The 21,123-nt window shown below is 38.3% G+C and overlaps 1 protein-coding gene across 9 annotated transcripts in view; it reads left to right on the top strand.

Annotated features, from left to right (window-relative positions):
• The window catches only part of UBQLN1 (ubiquilin 1), a 30,454-nt gene extending 10,424 nt beyond the window's left edge, over positions 1 to 20,030 (top strand). Inside the window, exons 2-11 of one of the 9 annotated variants that reach the window (XR_012626972.1) lie at positions 1,903 to 2,054; positions 6,842 to 6,957; positions 8,134 to 8,396; positions 9,208 to 9,366; positions 10,014 to 10,257; positions 10,748 to 10,890; positions 11,886 to 11,969; positions 16,054 to 16,169; positions 16,520 to 16,671; positions 18,844 to 20,030. Coding sequence is in view for 6 of the 9 variants with exons in the window: in XM_074855151.1 (XP_074711252.1) it covers positions 1,903 to 2,054; positions 6,842 to 6,957; positions 8,134 to 8,396; positions 9,208 to 9,366; positions 10,014 to 10,257; positions 10,748 to 10,890; positions 11,886 to 11,969; positions 16,054 to 16,169; positions 16,503 to 16,671; positions 18,844 to 18,999 (1,602 nt within the window). In the remaining 3 variants the exon portion in view is untranslated. The other 8 variants (XR_012626974.1, XR_012626973.1, XM_074855151.1 and 5 more) reach the window with 8 other exon arrangements.
• Positions 20,031 to 21,123: the final 1,093 nt, after the last annotated feature.

Raw genomic sequence — 21,123 nt, forward strand, 5'->3', positions numbered from 1 at the left:
ATGCAGAATAGGAAGAACTGCCTGAATAGTTGCTCTGCAGAAAAGGCTCTAGAGTTTGTAGCTGTTAAATGAGTCAGCACTGTTACATGAATATTTTTCCACATGGATTTCTCACTTTATCTTATAAATAGGAGTATAGCTTGCAGGATGTGGGGTTTATCCTGTTGTTCCACTGAGTATTGATAAGAACTAGTGTGCAATATTTTGGCCAGTAATTGGATTTGAAAATCCAGAGTGGTGGGAGTGATTGGATTAGAAAACAGCCCTCAAGGAAAGATTAGCCTTACTGCAACCCTTTATTCTACGGGGAACAACAACCTGTTTGTGTTGTCCATTGTGGGCAGGACAACAAAGAAATAGCATTAGGTTTCTTGGAAAAAAGTAGCTGGGAACCTCAGGGAACAGACTAGATAAACATTTCAGGAATAATTCAGGTTAAGTAATCCACTTCAGGAAGGAATGGACTGAGTGACTTTCTGGAACACTTGCAAGTCTAAATATTGCCAGTATAAACGCTAACTTAAAAGTGGTTTCCCCAAGAACTGGAACTAAATCTATGAGTAGGCTTTTAGCTAATCAAGGGCAACATCCTACCCAAACACAGAGGCTTTTTACCTCTGTTGTCTCTCAGATACTTTCTTTTTTTTGAGAAAATCTGGGGGTTTTTTCCTCCTATACTATAAGCCCTATCAATTAGAGACTCACCTTCAAAGCACAATACAGTGGCATTTTACATTTTTAGTCCTGCTTATTATAAAATGTAATTATTATTAATAACTAATTGCAAGATTAACATTTTATTTTTCTATATAGAGTGAGGATTCCCTAGGATGTTTGGGATGTTTTTAAGGTAGTGTGGTCAACTTAATTTTAAAATGTTAAATAGGGTGAACTTCTGAAGGACTTCTTAACTGCCTGGGATCGTTGTGAAAATACTTAGCCTACTTAGCCTAGTCATGTTGAATAAATTTATCTGGCTTTCTTATAATCAAGTCATTCCTTAGCATTTTTCTTGGATATCTTCCTTTTTAAGTTTTGTGAATTTTTTGCTTTCAGTGAGAGCATTTTTCTAGACAATAATAAATCTCAGTTGGAACTCAGTTAAAGCATAACCTGGTTATTATTGGCTAGAAAGGCAAGAGGGCTTCCATGTTTAGTTGCAAGAGGCAAGTGGGCTTCCATGTTCAGTTGTTTTAATGAGGGTATGATTTCCTGGTCAGCTGAAGAATGTGTCTGTGCACCATGCCCTGGGTTGCAACTGCATTTCATGTAGCTATTTCATATATTGAATGAGAAGGCAGAGCCACCTGAGAGGTAACTTTTGCCTGTGTGGAAAGGAATGCTAGTTTTGACACATGGAAAGCAGCAAAAATATGTCTGAGAAGATACTTCTCCGTTCAGTTCCAGAAAAAGTGTAGACAGATTTATCATACTTTTGACACTGCATCCTCAGTCTTTCAGCAATGGATGGCTTCAGTGGCATGTGTGTGTATATATATAAGTGTATACTTACTAGTATAAAATTATATACATACTTTACAGTGTGCATATGTATTTCTTTATATATACTAGTATATATTTATTGTCATGGATGCAAGCCTGATTGAAGCCACAGTAGTCTTTAAGTGCAATCATTTTTGATCTTGCTAGTTATATAACTAGTGATCTAGATGTGAAACTTCTAATTTTTATTCTACAAAACTAGAAATAACCATTTCTCATCTTCCTATGGAAAAAAAAGAGAAAACTTAATAAAGTATTTCTAGATTATGTAAAACAGAATGTGCAGTGCAAGTGGGGTAATACATTAAATGTGAACAAAGTAACTTGTCCATAAATCATTAAAAAATTATAGTTCAGTATTCAATTATATAAATTTATAATATTAACTTTTTTGTTTAGTTCAAGGAAGAAATCTCTAAGCGTTTCAAGTCCCACACTGATCAGCTTGTGTTGATATTTGCTGGAAAAATTTTAAAAGATCAAGATACTTTGACTCAGCATGGAATTCACGATGGACTCACTGTTCACCTGGTTATCAAAACACAAAACAGGTAACCTTACTGATGAGTGATCTTCTGTTTACCTCTAGAAGTAAAAATACTTAACAATAAAAAGTAAAGTAGTAAGTAAAAATTCTTAACAGCTTTCTGTTGGGCAAATCTAGATTTGAATAAATCCCTTTAATCAGGTCCTTAGTCACAGTTGGTACAGAATAACAGTCTGAAATTACAGTGATTTTTTCTTTGGTTTCTCTTGTATTTTAATTGGATTCATGTTTCTAAATGCGAGTCTCTTGCTTTTGTGTTATTTAACTTCTTGGTTTTAATGCTAAGCGCTGGTGGTGTTTTGGCTCCATAGTTCTTAGATGTCAGCTCTTACTGTCCATAAAGATACGTTGTGCAGCTTTTAACTCATGAAAACTTGCAGTGAATCGTTACTCACTGTTTTTGTAAAACAAGGAAAGAAAATTTGTGAGAGAACTGCTTTAGTGCAACTAATTTATCTGGCTGAACAGAAAGACTTGGATTTTAAATTTTGTTTGTTGGTTTTGATGAGGCAACTTTCAAATGACAAGAAAATTGCATCAGTTGAGCTGTGTCATCAGAACATTAGTTCCTGAGAAGTGCCCAGAAGGAAAAAGCTCAACTAAAAAATCCTTTCAGCAAGTAGGGTAATATATCCCCTAGTTGAATCTGGCTTGCCTAGTCAATAACATGTTTGTTGCTCTAGACTGAAAGTGTTATTGCTTCTGTGCTACTTAAGTGTTTCTTGTTTGTGGTAAGGATCTCATCCTATGTGAAGATGTCAGCTGGTGAAGAAAAGAGCATGGGACTTAAGAGAGAAGAGAAATATGCTTTCCTTTTCCAGGCCTCACCAAGTCACAAAGGCCTACTAGTAACGTTAGCATTAAATTTAGCCACCTGTTGAAATTAGGAGCATTAGCATTAAATATAGGCACCTGTTGAAATTGGTGTCTTCAATTCCATTCTCATATCCTGACAGGACTATGTTCTCTGTCCTGGAGTTGTGTCTCTGTCAAAACATATTTATTGGCACTGGCAGAGGTCTCCCTTCCCTACCCTATGCCTCCCCAGCCTGAAATTTAGGCCATCCCAATCTTGTATACAATATTAGCTAATACTGCAATTTTGTGCTTCGTGCATCTGAGCTAGTATTCTGCTGTTGTCATGACTTCTGCTTTTTTTGCCCGCAGTCTTGAGTGTGGCAGAGAGGCTTCATGATAGCAGGATGCTTTTGACTTGGACAGTTTCCTCTAGGTTGGACCTACAATAACTATACATACTGAAATACCAGTCTCTCATATCTTCTTGCACTTTGCCTCTGGGCAAAGGAGCACCCGTGTGCAATGACACATTTATCGGTTTCGAGGAATTTTGGTGTCCCTGCATCGGTCCTATCAGCACTGCAATCCATGTCTCCCCTCTCTCCCACATTTTTTTTGAATAATTTTAGAAGAGTGTATTACTATTGTCTTCAGAAGGTTTTACTCATGTCTCAAACAAAGAAGTACAAACAAAAAACTGTAGACCCTTTGCATGTATCTACACTATCCTCAAATGAGGCAGTAATGTTATCACATACTAGCTTTGCTCAGATAAACTCAAAATGTGCTTCTAACACCTGCTAAAGAGAATTGTCAGCACAATGAAAATCACCTTTGAGAAAGTATAACGTTGTCTTGAACCATCTCAGTATTCTTCTCACTGAAATACCTGGATTTTATGCTTGGTCCAAAAGGCAAGATTTAGACCCTGCTAATATGGCCTGGTAAGTGCTTATTTTTTGGCCATGAGCATCAAGACTGGATTGCTCCCAACCACTTTACATGATGCCATTTACTTTTCTGTTGACTGTTGCTGCTACTGTTGCTGCCATATATTTGAATAAATAAAAAGTTATTTTCCAGGACTGGATCTGAAGATTTTCTTTTCCCTTCTAAACAATATTAGATGTGTAACTTTCAAACAGGAATCCTCATATATCCCAACCAATCCTTGTTGAAAAAAGGTAATTTTATTACTGTGATATGTTTTTCAGAATGATGCAGGCTTCCAGTGTAATCCTGTAACCTGGCCTATACAGTGTCAGAGTAGCAGTGAGTGATTAGCAATGGGTAGTAAAGATGCGTTGAATTTCTGAATACACAGTTCCAATTCAGCACCTGTAGTTTGCAACAAGAGGAAACATAATGGCAAAGTGGATATAAAAGACGATGTACACTTTACAGGAATTTCACTCGAGGACTTGAGGTTGACAAACTTGACACGCAAACCATTATCTTGAGGGTATATATATCCCCAATTTCCATAGAAGCAGTCTGAACTGTTAAGTTTTCAGTTTTGTCTACTTTTCTGTCCTGCTTTGAGAACGTTTCTTGTCTGTTACATGAAGGTGTACAGTTGCTTCTCAAAATAGTTTCTCAGTTGAAAAACAAGTAGGGTTTTATGCTTATTAGTTTCCTCTTGCTTATGGAGGAAAGATTCATGTGCTTTCTAGACCAAAGGAAACCAAATACACTAGCAGAAGATCCATGGCCAGTATGCAGTCTATAATCTTCCTCACTGAAGTTACAGCTGCTTGACTAATAGTAGTCATCTTGTGTGCAAAGTTCGCAGTTGCTGTTAATGTTACAGAGTATTAATACTTGTTCTTCTCAGGACCTCAAAGTTTCACCTGATGAAACTTTTTCACCGGATGTCAGGGTACCTTATGTCAAAGCCAGGTATCCAGGTATTCCCTTTTCTGGATTGTTAGTGTCTGTCTGGAACGTTTCCTCTAGAACAGGTTTTCATTCAACAGAATCTCTGTGTGGTTTGATAGACCTGAAAGAAAACAAAAAAGGAATAAAAATTAAAATAGGCAAAACTGAATTAATAGGAATTACTGTGGACTTCAGTTTTAGAAGAACTGTTAAATCTTGTGGACTCAAATTAGTTTCCTCCTTCACACCCAGAACATCAGTAACAACTTGAATGAGGTGATTTGATCCCATGGCATCCTATACCTTCATGATTTGGCATGCTATGTTTTATTCACCTGTTTACAAGAACACTGGTCAAATCAACAGGGAATACCAGCATACTTAAAAGCTGGTGTTGATGTTTTGTTGAAAGAACTAAAGAACTTGTGAAGTGTGCAAAGTATTTCATTGTTCCTTTGGTTTCTGTCTATGGTTTTGGTGGCTGATGTTTAGCCTGGAGTCAGAGAACTCTTAAAAACCTTGGGGAAACTTCTGAACCTGAGTCATCTCTCAGGCTTGTTTTTTTCGTTTGCTTGTTGTTTGGGTTTTTTTCAGTTGTGCCCCACTCCCCCTTCTTGAAGCAGAAGTGTACTCTGAGATGAACTGAGGTATGAAATTTAGTGTACTGTCAAATTCTCTGTCCTGGTTCCAGCTGGGATAGAGCTAATTTTCCTTCTTAGTAGCTAGTGTTTCAGATTCAGCATGGGATTTGGTATGAGAAGAATGTTCATAGTACGCTTAATACACTGATGTTTTCAGTTGTTGCTAAGAAATCAAGGACTTTTCAACTTCCCATGTCCTGCTAGCGTGTAGGTGTACCAGAAGCTGGGAAGGGTCACAGCTAGAGCAACAGACCCAAATACACCATTGGAATATTCCGTGTCGTGTAATGTTATGCTCAGTGTATAGATGAGGGTTGGCCAGGAAGCTCTCTTTTTGGATTGTGATTTTGGGATTTTCCTTCATCTGGGATGGCTAGCTAAGAACAGGCTGGGCATCACTCAGTGGATGGTGAGCAACTGTATTGTGTATCGCTAGCTTGTATAGTCTATTATTACTGAGTAGTGTCATTATTTTAATTTTATTTCATTTCAGTTACTGAATTTTTTTTATCTCAACCTACAAATCTCCTTACCTTTAGCCCTCCAATTTTTTCTTTCATCCCCTGGAGCAGGGGGAGGGTGAGTGTAAGTGGCTGTGTGGTGTTAAGCTGCCAGCTGGCTTTAAAGCATGACATACATCCTCGAATCTTTGTGTGAGGTCTGAATTCATAGTTTCTACAAGTTATTTTATGCTGTAGTTCTGCAAATACAGGCATTTATGAGATTGACTGTTGAACGAGACTGGAGAACTGATTTGGGTTTCAAACTAGCCTTCTTTTGAACAGAGGAAAGATTAGCTTTATACAAGCTCATGTCCCTGATTTCTTTTACTACATGACAACACCTTTGATTATGCCTCTGTAGTAGAAAGGTGTGGTGAGTATATTGCTTGGACAGCCTTTAGTGCCTGTGCTAAATTATGCTGGCTTTAATTTTGTGTAACTACATTTTTATCCTGTTCTTGAAGTCTTAAAGGTTATTGAGATTCTGATATTTGTCTTATAATGAAGTAAGATGTTAATTGAATTTCACATTCAGTAAGGCATCCTATTAAAGATATGGCGTGAAATAAGTCTGATGTTAAATCTTGCTAGGCTTTATTTCTTTAAGCCCCAGGCATGTAATCAGTAGTATTTGAGTATAATGGAATAAGGCAAGGATCTTTAAAGCAAGGTAAGGACAGAGGAAACAATTCATTGGCAGGCATCCTGGGGATGGGGTGAGAAGGTGATATTGGCTGCAGTGGTGCTCATCCATTTTCTTAATGTTTCAAACTACTGTTCTGAGAAAATGATGACACTACAAATGCCTAAGAAAGTTTTGTTACAGGAAGCCATCTAGAGATAATAGTGTAATTTTCTTGAGAAAGAATCAAAATCTAAATTAAGATTCTCAATATGATACTATTCCTGTATTTAATGGCATTATTTAAATTAACTTGTTAAACTTGCAACTTTTAAACTTGCCTTTTTAGATCACAAGACCACCCAGCTCAACAAGCAAACACCACTGGGAGTACTGCTACCACATCAACATCAAACAGTAGTACCTCAACACCAGCTTCAACGAATAGTAACCCTTTTGGCTTTGGTAAGAATATTTGTTAGGTAGCATGGTGGGTACTTCTCTTGGATTCAGGTAATTGTCCCTGAAGATTTAGTCTAATGTAGACAGAACTTCTTTTAAATAAAAAAAACCCAAATGCACCACCCCAAAAACTGATTACAAATATCTATGGTATTGGTTTCTGATCAGTAAGTTATCAGAGGAAAGTTGTTTCCTTAATTTTATATGCGGAACTTCAGACTTGTGCTGTTTCATCTTTGGTAGTAAGGTGCCACTGGTGTTATATTCTAGCACTATAGGTAATGAAACTTCTTCCAGTATTCTTCTGCTCCTTAAAAATGCATCTGAATTGCTGTGGGGAGAGTATTGATGAAGCTGGACCTGTAGCGTGAAGCCAAGATCTGTAACAGAAGTAACAATATTGCTGCTAATTTTACAATTCAGTATTTCTCAGGTTCCAAGTCTGATATTGTTATCAGTCTTCTCTTTCATGAATAAATAGCCTGCAGTCTGTTGACTGAAAAATGCTACTTCCATACTCAACAGTGGGGTATTTGGTTCATTCTTTTTTATCTCATTTGCTTTTGGGGGGTGAGGAGGAGGTAGAACTGGAAAAGCTAACCATATTAAGCGATTGCTTTCTTAGGTGTAAATAGATCTTCAGACTGACTAGTACCTTCTGAAATTTTTTGTTTGGACTCAGCAAAGGATGGGAATTCAAAGCATAATTAGTTCTTGGTGCATTAGTAAGAAGAGCTCTACTTTCAATTAGAATAGGGAGTATGATTCATATTGGGAGATCTCTCTTGATTATAGTGTAATGGAGAGGAGACAGATAAATGATTATTATAAATGCATTGGAAAGTGTTGCTGGGGTTTAGGGGGAACCTCAGGCCCCAAAACTCAAACATCCCTTTTATCTTAGCTGTGGAAAATTAGAAGAAAAGCTGTTAGAATTCTAACAAGTTATTTTTCAGATGCATTTTGTTGGATTTTTCCTTAGGTGTCTTGTTATTTAAAGACACAAACTCTTAGTAGATAACTTCTTAACAGCCTTGCAAAGATGGACTTTCCATTCATTTTCATTGTTTTGAAATGTGGGATATGTTCAAGTATTTTGTATTTAGGAAGAACCTGGATGTGTTTAGAAGTATACTAGAAGCTGAAAGTTCAATTATATTTTTTTTCATCCTCTTAAAGGTGGCCTTGGAGGTTTGGCAGGTCTGAGTAGCCTGGGTTTAAATACATCAAACTTTTCAGAGTTGCAAAGTCAGATGCAACGGCAACTGATGTCCAACCCAGAAATGATGGTTCAGATAATGGAAAATCCATTTGTTCAGAGCATGCTTTCAAATCCTGACCTGATGAGGCAGTTAATTATGGCTAACCCTCAAATGCAGCAACTGATACAGAGAAATCCAGAAATCAGTCACATGCTGAATAATCCAGATATAATGAGACAGGTATGTAGAAGGATCTCTGTAAGTTCATGACCTTTGATTGTACTGTAACTGAACAACAGAGCAGGAACTGGACATGCTTGGTTGAGTGTTTAAATTTTCTTGAAGTGTTTAGGCTTGTTAGAAAATCCATAAAAGTTTGCTGTAGGCAACTGATGTTTGTATTTCTAGTTGTTAATGTCTGAAATAGACTGATAATTCAGAAAACGTGCAGCATAGTTTTGAAAGGCATTAAAGACTGTGTAATGAGGTCTTCTGAGGTCAGAGTTGCATGTTCCTGTGTGCACTTGAAACCTTCTGTTGTCTAACCAACAGTGAGTTTACCAAAAGTAGTAATTCTCCAAAATACTCCGTATTTTCATTTTATCTAACTGTGAGTACTTTTGAGTGCTTTTAAAATTAGATGAAATGTAAGATATGCTGTGTGGCAGAAGGTATCAAAAAACAAATAGATGATTTTGAAAATGTAGGTATTTATTTTAAAGTTCATGTTATAGGCTGCCTTCTGTAACTATGTTAGAAAGGGCAGGATTATATTGTGCTGAAAAGATGAAGAAAGGAAAGAATAGTTCATTCAAGGTTTTTCTTTTGTTTAGCCAGTGTTTCCTGACCCATTGAGCCTAGTGACAGTTGTGATAGAATGCTGGCTAAATATCAAATTCAGTTGACTCCCACTAAGCTGACATCTTGATTTGACTTTAATCATAGTTTTAAACTAGGTTAGACAGTGGTATCTGAGATATTGCCAAATGCTGGCATTTTCACTTTAGAATGAATTTCTTATTAATACAGATTAAACGTTCCACTTCCCTAGACACTAGAACTTGCTAGAAACCCAGCAATGATGCAGGAAATGATGCGAAACCAAGACCGAGCCTTGAGCAACCTTGAAAGTATACCAGGTGGATACAATGCCTTGCGACGTATGTACACAGATATTCAGGAGCCTATGTTGAATGCAGCACAGGAACAGGTGAGAAAAGATTGCAAATGCCACTGAAAGTAAATGCTTTTTAAAAATAGAAACATGTAAGTAGTGTAAATGTGTACTTGACAAAACATTTTTTTGAAGCTTGAAGTCATTATGTGGCCTCTTACTCCTGAGAGGAAAGATCTTTAAAAATTCTGTGCTCTTCTAAGCTCAGAGAAATGCAGATATCCCTTTGTGTGTTTGAGAAACTATTTAAAAGTTAATGAATTTCTGCATTACTTAAATTTGAATTCCTTTAGTTCTTTCTCTTAAAATTCTGAGGTCTGGGAAATTTTTTTTAAAGGTGTGTTTAGTAACTTGGAATCTAAGATGGCAAGAAAAAAAGGCTGCGAAGTTGGAAGCTAGTATGCAAGATATAATGTCACTGTGGTCAAAATACCAGTGTAGTAGCAACACTGTTTTCAAAAAGAAATGTGATTTAATTTTTTTGGAGGTGCTAGTATCTCTCAATGTTGGCGTCTTTTCAGAATATTTGCAATTAATTACTGTAGAATGGTGAGTATAACTGATCAAAAGCCGTCATTATTTATCTTCATGTGTAATTTTTGAAATGTAACTTGCCATTTGTATCAGACATAAAAATGGTTGGCTTTAGTAGATGATACATGTTTGCTTTCCTTCCTTTGTAGTTTGGAGGTAACCCGTTTGCTTCTTTAGTAAGCAATGCATCAACAGGAGGAGACAGTCAGCCATCTCGTACAGAAAATAGAGATCCTCTACCAAATCCCTGGGCTCCTCAGTCCAGTTCGCCAACTTCCACAACAAGTACCAGCACAAGTGGTGAGAGTGGTGGCAGTAGTAGTGCTGGAAATAGCACCTCTGGCAGTACGGGACAGAATTCAACTGCACCAAATTTGGGATCTGGACTAGGAGGTGTGTTTGTTACAGCAGTTGTATATATTTGCTCGTACTTGGGAGTTTGTTGAAATGATTCTTTCATTAGAAAGAGAGTTTTTGATTCAGAGGGTTTTTTTTTTTTTATTGCTACTTACTTTTGTAGAACATTTGACTAGTATCAAAGTCCTCTGTAGAAAAACAAACATGAAATGTAAACTAAGAGTAGTAACAATACTTGTGTATTGCCTTAAAATACCAAAGGTAAGAAATATCTAGATGAATGATAGTATTTTTCCCGCTTGGAGGCAAATGTGAAAGCAGCTAATAATGTAGATACTTAGTGGAACTGCTTGTTGGATACAACCTCTGTCTTAACTTCTAGGGTAGATGTGTCCATGTAATCAGAACCACATTGAGGTGTATTTCAGGGACTAAAACTCTTAGAAACCAAGTGGTTATATCTAATTCTAATTCATCAGATGATGGTCAGGATGTTTACTAAAGTGACCTTTTACTTTTTTTTAAGCTGGTATGTTCAACACACCAGGAATGCAGAGCTTATTACAGCAGATAACAGAAAATCCACAGCTTATGCAGAATATGTTGTCTGCACCTTATATGAGGAGCATGATGCAGTCATTAAGCCAGAATCCTGATCTTGCAGTACAGGTAAATGCGTTTGGTGTAGTAATGTATTGCGTGTATTGAAGTAAAAGGGAAAAAAAGTGTTCAATCTATGATACAGTTAAATTTTCACTTGTGCCAACATCTCAACAATTGTCTATAGTGGAATGGCCCAGGTCTTAATGTTAATCCCTAACTCACTGAAATTTTTACCTACTTACATTTAACAATTTGTTGCAGTGAGCTTCTTCAGTTTGTAGCTGGACATCATGCCAGGCATGCTTCTAAAGTAACTTGTAAGTTTGTGTGTATTTCTTGTACAGCCCTAAACTTTTGACCCAGCATAAGAACCAGTTAGACAAAACAAATGCTTTGGTTGTAAATTAAGGTAGATCTACCAGTAGATAAATACCCCCACTAGCCTGGGAGAAGTGAAGGGAGGGGAGTTAGTGACAAAGCTAGGCTTTGGTTTTAACTTTTTGTGACCTGTGCTGACTGTAAAAGTACAAATGCTGTTTTATGAATGGTGTTGTAAAAGTGCTTTCAAATTTTACTTAAAGCAGTAGTATCCAAAACTGAATCCTGAACTGAGATTAAAAAATTTTTATCTTTTCTGTATTAAATAACTATCTGGAAAATATCTTTGACTTCAGGTGATGTTTACAGGGAGGCTATCACTTAGATCTGTAGTGGAGGCTGAGCAGAAAAGGATTTTCTCGTAATACGAGTGAGGCTGTCTTGGCAAGTATCTGACAATTCAGTTGCATAAGATAAACCCAACCAACCAAACAACCACAAACAACAAAACCCTGTCCCAAAACCCAACCAAGTAACAACCAAAAAAACCAAACCAAAACAGAAGAACCCCCAAAAAACTCAACCCTGCAATGTGTTCAGGGTGGTGGTTCATAACAAGTTTTGGCCATGATTATTATTCTGAGATGTTATTTTCGTAGACTGTTACCGTGTAAATAGTTGTCTTAAAAAGCCCTGTGATTTTTACTGCTTGATCTTTGAAGTTAAATATTTTTGTCCCGTAGATGATGTTGAATAATCCTTTATTTGCTGGAAATCCTCAACTTCAGGAACAAATGAGGCAACAGCTTCCAACTTTCCTTCAGCAAGTAAGATGAGAAACTAGCTGTTAATAAATGTCTGCAAGTCAGTGAGCAGTATTTTCAATAAACTGGTGTCTGTCTTTGACTTGACTAAAAGCTAGATTCTGTAATATATTCTCATTAGCTTTAGACACCAAGTAGGATTGTTCCTTGGTGATAAACTCTTGCTTAATGTCTCCATCCCTTTCAAAAGCTAAACCTGACTTAGTGGATGTTTTTGTCTGTGGCTAGCACAACTGCTTAATTTGTTCTTGGTGCTTTGCTTGGAAGGAATAATTCTTCCTACTGTACACCAGGCAGAGAGCACCAGTTTGTGACATGATTTGTTTCACAAATTAAAAAGATTAGTACTTTTCCCACTGCTAGAATAAAGTTTCACTCTGCTTTCTCATACCTCTTCAAACTTGCCTTAAGTATTTGGGAAAGAGATCTTACAGGATGCCTTGAAAGACCCAAGTCATTAACTAATTAAAAAGAAGTGTGTTCTGAAGCTTTTGCCTGTGAAGATTGCCCTACTGCCATCTTCCCCTCTTAACAATATTGTGCTTGCAGCCCAGGTATCTTTCTGGTATTAGCTGCCACAGTGTGTAGTAGAACTGTGTTCCCTAAATAGGAGTAAGCAAGATTTTTTTTTTTTTTAGGAATTGAAAACTTCTTCCAGTGTGTGAGTTCCATCATTAGACAGTCCTTGTAAATCAGTGTAAATGTCCTTGCAAATCAGTCCTGGTTGCACATGGGCTGTTTTATGAATAAGTAAAATAATTAACACATACATGAATTACAGTAGCAAGTTCAGTGTTCAGAAGAAAGTGTTTAAATTGTTTCAACCATATGAATGGCTGTAGTGTTTCATAATGCCACTGCTTTGTGATGTCTAAGTAGTATCTGAAGAGCTAGTACCACATGTATGTTTTGGAATCTGTGATTAAAAGGTAATTAATGAAGGCACAGTAGGAATAATTTCTGTTTCCTTTGGGTATTTCCTTTCAGTATCACCTTGTGGTTTATCTCAACAGCTAGTTCTCTGTTGTATTCACTATATTAGATCAGATGATCATCAGCATTAGCAGGTGAAGTAAAGTGGAGAAATATCTGGGTATTCTCAGAATGTTGACAGTATTGCAGGTGGTACTTCCTTGCTTATCTACTGGCATTTATGTTACAGGATTGGTTGACAGAAACAATCCTCTGCAAAACAAAAGGCATCTTTTGCATAAAGGGCAGTTGCCCAGCAGAACTAGGAAAGAATTGCTGCTACTTAATAGCTGGAATTAGTAACATTAATAGAGAGAAGATCCGGGGATTGGTGGGCCACCATTTCTGTAAAACAGCTTCAAATATCAGTTTAAATATTTTCTTAAAGTAGTTGCAGCAGCTTTCTTTGGAGAACCTCTTTAAAATTTGAGTAGACTTTGCCAGATATATATTTAGTCATTCTCTGACTTTTAGCTATCAGGAAGATAAAAATCCAGGAGCTGAATGGAGAACATTAACAACTTGCTGTGCTTAAGTCTCGTTACGCACCCGTATTCCGGACCAGAGTTCTTCATGTCCTATTCTGCAATTCTGTTCTGCACCAGAGGAAGTTTAACCTTAATCTGTGATTTCTATGTGAATCAAAAAAGTTTTTGCAGCAAAAGAAATTTGATCTAGTTGCTAAGTGAAGGCTGCTAAGATTAATAAGCCTGTCTGCCATTTGAGGTAGGTCTGGCTACCAAGACTGTGTCACTTGTGACTGAAACACATTACTTTTCACTTACCTGTGGCATTCTAAGCAGGTGAGCATAAGCTATTAGTTTTGGTTTTGTATCCAGAAGTCAAGTTTCTGGACATATACTTTCAGAAATGAAAAGGATTTGCCTTTTAAAGCTGTGGATGTGAAAGCCAGTTTTTAATTGAAATCACAGTAGAGTGAGAGCCCTTAAATATTATATATTTGCCTGCTAGTATGTTTTGCAGTGTGTTTGTTCACATTTGTCTAGGCTGTGAGGGCACACATATGGAAGACATGCAGAAGTCATCATGATTAAACTGCTGTGGTCTGAATTTAGCTAGGAAAAAGAAATATTGGATAACTCAAAGATATCAGTTGGTCAAGTTTCATTGTGTTCGGCATTGTTGCTTAACAGTGTTACAACCCAGACTGGGAGCCCAAGGAGTCATAAAGATTTTGTGATCCCCTCAGGTTAAATTAGGGTGAAACGACACCAACCAACCAACCAGTTAAAATGTTTTACTTGCAGTAGAAACAAAGTTGGAAAAGGACAGTAAGCAGTGTGGTCTCTTACTGATAAATCTATAAGAAAAGAGAAGGAAGAAGGGAAGGGAGGAGGGGGAGGAGGGGAAGGGAGGAGGGGGAGGAGGAGAAGGGAGGAGGGGGGGGAGGAGGAGAAGGGAGGGGGGGGGGAGGAGGAGAAGGGAGGGGGGGGGGAGGAGGAGAAGGGAGGAGGGGGGGGAGGAGGAGAAGGGAGGAGGGTGGGGAGGAGGAGAAGGGAGGAGGGGGGGGAGGAGGAGAAGGGAGGAGGGGGGGGAGGAGGAGAAGGGAGGAGGGGGGGGAGGAGGAGAAGGGAGGAGGGGGGGGAGGAGGAGAAGGGAGGAGGGGGGGGAGGAGGAGAAGGGAGGAGGGGGGGGAGGAGGAGAAGGGAGGAGGGGGGGGAGGAGGAGAAGGGAGGAGGGGGGGGAGGAGGAGAAGGGAGGAGGGGGAGGAGGGGGAGGAGGAGGAGAAGGGAGGAGGGGGAGGGGGAGGAGAAGGGAGGAGGGGGAGGGGGAGGAGAAGGGAGGAGGGGGAGGGGGAGGAGAAGGGAGGAGGGGGAGGAGAAGGGAGGAGGGGGAGGGGGAGGGGGAAGGGGGGAGGAGGAGGGGAAGGGAGGAGGGGAAGGGGGGAGGAGGAGGGGAAGGGAGGAGGAGGAGGAAGAGGAGGGAGAAGAGGAGAGTCAAAGAATCCAGGTCACCACCCCAGGTTGAGGAGAGGCAGGTTTTCCATGAACCCATTAGCATGAGAGAGGAGGAAAAGTGGAGCATGGGTTCTGTGCATGCATTGAGGGGGGATGGGATGCATTAACCCTTTCATCCGGTTGAGTTGGTGGTTGCAATTTCCCCCAGCCACCTTTACCTCTCCCCCAGTTACCTGGGTTTTCACTGAGTTCTTCATGCTTCTTGGGCAACCATCCAGCCTTTGGCTCCTTCTGAGGTGGATGTTCCCCTCTTATCAGTCTTTAGTTCTTCTTCAAGGGCATAGTTGCTAGCAAGGGCTACATCATTTATACATAGTATCAAACTTACACAATAGAGCCAAAGTTTAGTGGTTCTCCTTAAAAGATCAGTGCAGCAAACAGTTCAATGAATGTTTGAGGCACTAATTCCTTCAGTTCCTTGCACCACCCCGTGTCTCAAACATTTGGCAAAACTTCAAGGTAGTCATCATCAAGGGCAGTAATTGTTTTGCTCTTGCAAGGACTTAACTCTTTTAGTAACGTTACATTCCTTGGCCAGTTGATCCTAGAGGGCTTTTACTAGCTCTTGCAAGAATTTTATTGCTTCTCTTTCTGCCTGCTGAGTTGCATGTTGATCCTTTCAGGCAGCCACCAGGGCGGCTCCCAAGACCGCACAAAACAATGCTTTCCCTTTTCCTTGTTTGAATCTCCATTCTTTATCTAGAGAGGAGAATCCATCCACTGCCACTTGCAGGATTATGCAAATTTTTGCGGGCCCAAGTCACACCAGGGGGAGAAGGTCAGGCATTATAGCTGTCTAACCTCTTCAGGGGAGGGATACAATTTACAATTGGATCTCCCAGGGAGGCCATAATGAGCCTACAGTCAGACCTCCTAGGGAGGCTGTAATAGGGGTGTGTGTATATATAAAATAAGATACATATATTTTTTTAATATATCTATATCTATAGATATATATCTATATCACCTCCTATGAAAGTTTTCTCAAAAGAAAAAATACCTAAAGGATTTCATCTAAATATTTGAACTTAAAGTTGAAAAATAAGTTCTGAAATGTTGTGTTCTATAAAACATCTAATGATAAAGATTGACTTTGAATATCTGCATATGATTAAGGGTTTCTCTCCTTTTCTTAGATGCAGAATCCTGACACGTTATCAGCTATGTCAAACCCTAGAGCAATGCAGGCTTTGCTACAGATTCAGCAGGGCTTGCAGACACTAGCAACAGAAGCACCTGGGCTTATACCAGGGTAAGAATCGGTCTCAAAAATTTAGACAAGAACTTTTCTCCTGTTACGTTGTTCATTCTTTCTACGCATAGAGATTTGCCCAGTTTTTATTAAAGACTCCTCCTCCTGCCTTTTTTTGAACTAAACTTGTTTTAGAATCTGTCACGTTTTTGCCTGCGGTGCACTTCTAAGCAGTGATGACTCTGGTCTTTGTTTTAGTACTTTACTTAAAATGTCACCCCCTCTTTGACAGGATTTTTACTCAGTAATTAAATAAATTAAAAGAGACAAGCTATTGTTATTAAAGACACTTATTATTGAAGTGGTTTATATCTTTTTCTGTCATTTATGCAGATTTAATCCTGGTTTAGGTGGATTGGGAAGCACTGGAACTTCTACAGGATCCACTGTACCTAGTTCCGTTCCCAGTGAAAATACAAGTCCAGCATCAGGAACTGCTGAACCTGGTCACCAGCAGTTTGTCCAGCAAATGTTGCAGGCACTTGCTGGTGCAAATGCTCAGGTAAAGTACATCAGTATATTCTAGATTTTGTAAAATTCGTATTTTATTTTTTCATTGTAAACCACTAGAAAGGAGGCTGATAGTTGAGGGGAGAGCTCCCTGGATACTTCTGGTCAAAGGAGAGCAGAGGTGGCTTAAAAGTAGTGTTGCAGTTGTGGAAATAAATGCTGAAAAAACATCAAATTTGGGTAAAAGTGTCCTCTGAAGAACTGATTTCTATACACTCATCTTCATGCCCTTGAATTTCTGAAATGCTTGGAAAAATTGAGACAGATTGAGGTTATAAGGTTCACTGGCAAGTGAAGTGTGGGCTTAGGCAAGAGAAAAGCTTAAGCATATTGAACACGGTTACCTGCGTGCTTTTTGTCTGTCTGTCTGTTACTCTCTAGTTGTAACTAAGACTCTGTTGTACACTTTGGAATAGCCCCACTCTGGTTATTTGGAGCCTCGATTTGTTGTATGGCTTCCTACATCATGCATACTGCAGGTCTGGGCTGCAGTCCATTTTGTTGACATACTGAGTAAGGGTTTCGAGAGAGCTCCAGAAGTCAAGCAAAGGTAGCAGCTTTGCCAGTAGTTGCAGAGTGGTGAGCAGGACTGGCTTTAAAAGAGACATGCTGTTAACTCTCCAGAGTGCTATGTGAAACAGCACCCTTACACTGTGGTACATAACCAGTGTAATAGCAGGCTGCTGGTAGAAGGGGCAGTCCTGCTTTTTCCTTCTCTGTTGCCACAGGGTGAGTTAGTTCATCTTGCTGATCAGACAGTGTCATGGTTTGAACTTGGCTGGTAGCCAGTCATCACGCAGCCAGTTGCTTACTTTTTCCCCCCTCCCTGGTAAAATAGGGGAGGGGCAAAAAAAAAAAAGGGAGAATTTGTAGGTTGAATAAAAAAACAGTTTAGTGATGATAACAAAACAACAGTAACAATAGGAAGTCCAAACGGGTAATACACAATGCAGTTGCTCACCACCCAGCGACCAGTATGCAACCTGCCCCCAGCAGCAATCCCAACAGCACAGAGATCCTGCTGCCGTGCCCAGTGGAAGCGGAAATGAGAGAGCAGCTGCCTCCTTTATATACTGAGCATGATGTCATATGATATGGAATACTGCAGTGACCAATCTGGGCCTGGCCCTCCAGCTCTGCTCCCTCCCAGCCCAAGGAAAGTTAACTCTATCATGGACGAAACCAGGACAGACAGGCTTTTTTATCTTGTTATCTAACCATGAGAAAGTATTGGTGAGTGTCACTGTAGGAAACTATAGTCTCATACATTTTCACTTACGTTGTCAAATCTTAACACTACTGAGTCAACGTTCTGTTTAGTTTTTCCGGGGGGAAGCAGGTGAGGGGCAGTTCTTAAATTTCAGGTTATGTCTTTATATTGTATTGGTTTGAAACCATATGCACTGATAAACACTGGTAGTAATTTCTTTATGTATGAAACTGTTAAATTAGAACAAATGGAAAATGCAGTAACTGCCCAAGTTTTGTGTTGGTATCTAAATCGACTCATTGATTTTAAAAAGTGACTTCTTAGTATTACTGCAGCGTATTATTTTCTCATAATTGTTCTGATTCAGAAATGGCTCTGAAGTGAAGATCATACCACTGAAATCATGCGGAATTTTGCCATGAGTTTGTGTGAGCAGGATCATCCCATAAAGCACAGGTGTCAGTTTGCCTTAGACTGAAGCTTTCTAACAACCAGAATTTTGGTAATTTTAGTCAACAAATACTTGGAGCATTAAAAAGGAGGTGACTTTTATGTCAAGGAAAAGAAAAAGCCTGTGATATTCACCGTTACGGACAATGACATCATCATAATCCTTGCTTTTCCACATTACTAGTTTTGCATATCTTAAGAAACTCTTCATGAGACATAAATTTACCAAATTTAATTTTAATGTGTTTTTATCAAACAAGCAGCTTTTCCTGTAGTTCAAGAAGGTCATGTAAGAGTAGATACTCTTAAAATTTCAAGCTGCTCTGACTTGTTACAAAATAATTCTATTGTGAATTGAATTTATGTCATAGTATAGTTTCAGGATCTTGAAAAAGTTGTAGTCAGAAATTAGTAGAGAGTGAGTGGTGCAGAACCATCTGTGTTTAAATCCTGTAATTTGCCAAGTATGTGTTATGCTTTTATAGCTTGAAATTTTATTCTTAGCAGTTACAAAATCCAGAAGTTCGATTTCAGCAACAACTGGAGCAGCTGAGTGCAATGGGCTTTCTGAACCGTGAAGCAAACTTACAAGCGCTAATAGCAACAGGAGGAGACATCAATGCAGCTATTGAAAGGCTGCTTGGCTCTCAGCCGTCATAGCAGTGTTTCTTTAACTTGAAAAAATGTAATTTATTTTTGATAACAGCTCTTAAATCTTTAAAATATTTGCTTTATTTCATTCTGACTCTTGGGATTGTCTTGTAACTAAAATTGGTTTGATGCATTTTAAGGTGGAGTGCAGTAGTTTTCTTCAAACAGTGGGAATCAATTCATTTTCATTCTGTTGCATGCATCACACTACTTTTGTTCTGCATTATTTGTGATTTTTCTGAACAATATCAGCTTTCACAGTTGGGTTAACAGGTTTTTTTCTGACCTACAACTGTCCAATTTATTTACTACTTAAACATTAGCCTTTAGTAGTAATTTATGTAGAATACAAATTAAAAAGGAAACAAATTAATTGAAGCTAAAATTTGTGGGTACCAATACTGCTTATTGTGATTTTTGGCATGTATTTTTTTGCTAGCAAAAATGCTGAAGGATTTATACCACTTGAGTAATCTACCATTTTTTGCTTTAATTTGTATAAAGTATAAACACAATATATACAATGGAGACAGCTCATTTATAGAGATTTACACATTGCAATAGAATGAGATTATAAGTAATGCAAAAAGGCCAGGGGAGAAAAAAATAAAGTTGTAAGACTTGTTTTTGGTGTAGAATCTTCCAGCATCTTTGGTAACCATCAGCAAAAATGCTTAAGCAAGTTCAGTTAAAATATACTAGAATTACTGTTCTGGTTATCTCTTTACATCTAACTGTACAAAAATTTGCATTGTAACATTGTCTCAATATTCACAAAGATTAACAGTAAATTACCTTTATCATTGTGCAAATTCAGGGGGCACTGCCCTGTGCCCTGGAACTGCTTCTAAGGCTTTTTGGCTTGTTCCATTGAGATTCTAACATGTATTCTGATTTGTAATTGGAAACATTCATTTCATTCATGATCATGTGATATTCTAATTACTTTTTGCCATCATGTAAAAAAATACTGTATATCTTTTGAGTTTTTATTGGTAGTTACTTCTCTTGTGCACAGGTAATAAATGAATTAAAAAGTCTTTAAGTGTCTTGTCTCGGTGTGTTTGCACTTAGTTACCTAGAATACAAGATGACTGACTAGCTTAAGAGTTGGCATTTGAGTGTAAGGTCTGTGAATATTCACCAGCTTTGGGCTAAGATTAGTAAACAACTCTTGGAGTGTGAGGTGGAGGAAAAAGACTAAGAGGCATATAATGCTGAAGACTACTAGCTTAGATAAATTGGGGGTAGCAGAATAAAAGATGCCACTGTGTCTGTTACTGAGTAGCATCTGCTTTTTATTAGTCTCCCGTGTCAGTGTAGTTGTGAACATGCTTACTCAATTCCTATATTGCTTTCACATTATTGTAAAATTACATTATTTTACATTAGTTTGAACATTCTTACGATGGTACAAGTATAAATTCTGTTTGCTCTAAAAATCATTGCTTGCAAATGGTTTAAAATTACCAGTTTTAACTCAAAGTTAATCAGTTTGATGAAGCAAGATTATAATGCAATATCAAGTAAGAAGTTGAGCACGCTTCATTCAGCATGTAGTGAAATTTTAAAATTTTTTGGCAAAGTCATGTATACAGTAATGTTGGCATAACTGCATTGTATTCTTACCACAGAAGAGAAGTTTCACTTACTTTCCAGTAATCTTGTCTGTTTCTTTGCCAGTAAGTAAATTGATCGAATGCTGCTGATGCATGGTACTGGGAAAAATTAAAGAAGATCTCTTGGTTGGCAGCCTCTGCCTTTGGATCAAGGTCTCATAGATGGAGTGGCATGGTGTGTTAAATAAACATTTAAAATAGAATCTATTGGTAAGATGAATTTAATGTAATGAAAACCTTTTAAACAGTCATTGTCAAAATACTGTAGGTATTTTATTAGCTCTTCAAAGTAACTAACTTGACTTGACTTTATAGTGTTCCTTACTGGGACCTTGTTTTAAGAAAGTAAGACACCTCATCATTCAGAAGGCAGGTTCTTCTGAGAATGTAATCCGTAACGTCCAAAAAGGCTACTGTCAAATGAAAGGGTGAGGGTGAGATGGGGAAAGGAATAATTTTTATCAAGTTTTACCAAGACACTAAAACAATGAATTTAACTAGCATAAACACTTTC

The sequence above is a fragment of the Strix uralensis genome, chromosome Z, assembly GCF_047716275.1.
Source record: "Strix uralensis isolate ZFMK-TIS-50842 chromosome Z, bStrUra1, whole genome shotgun sequence".
NCBI lineage: Eukaryota > Metazoa > Chordata > Aves > Strigiformes > Strigidae > Strix > Strix uralensis.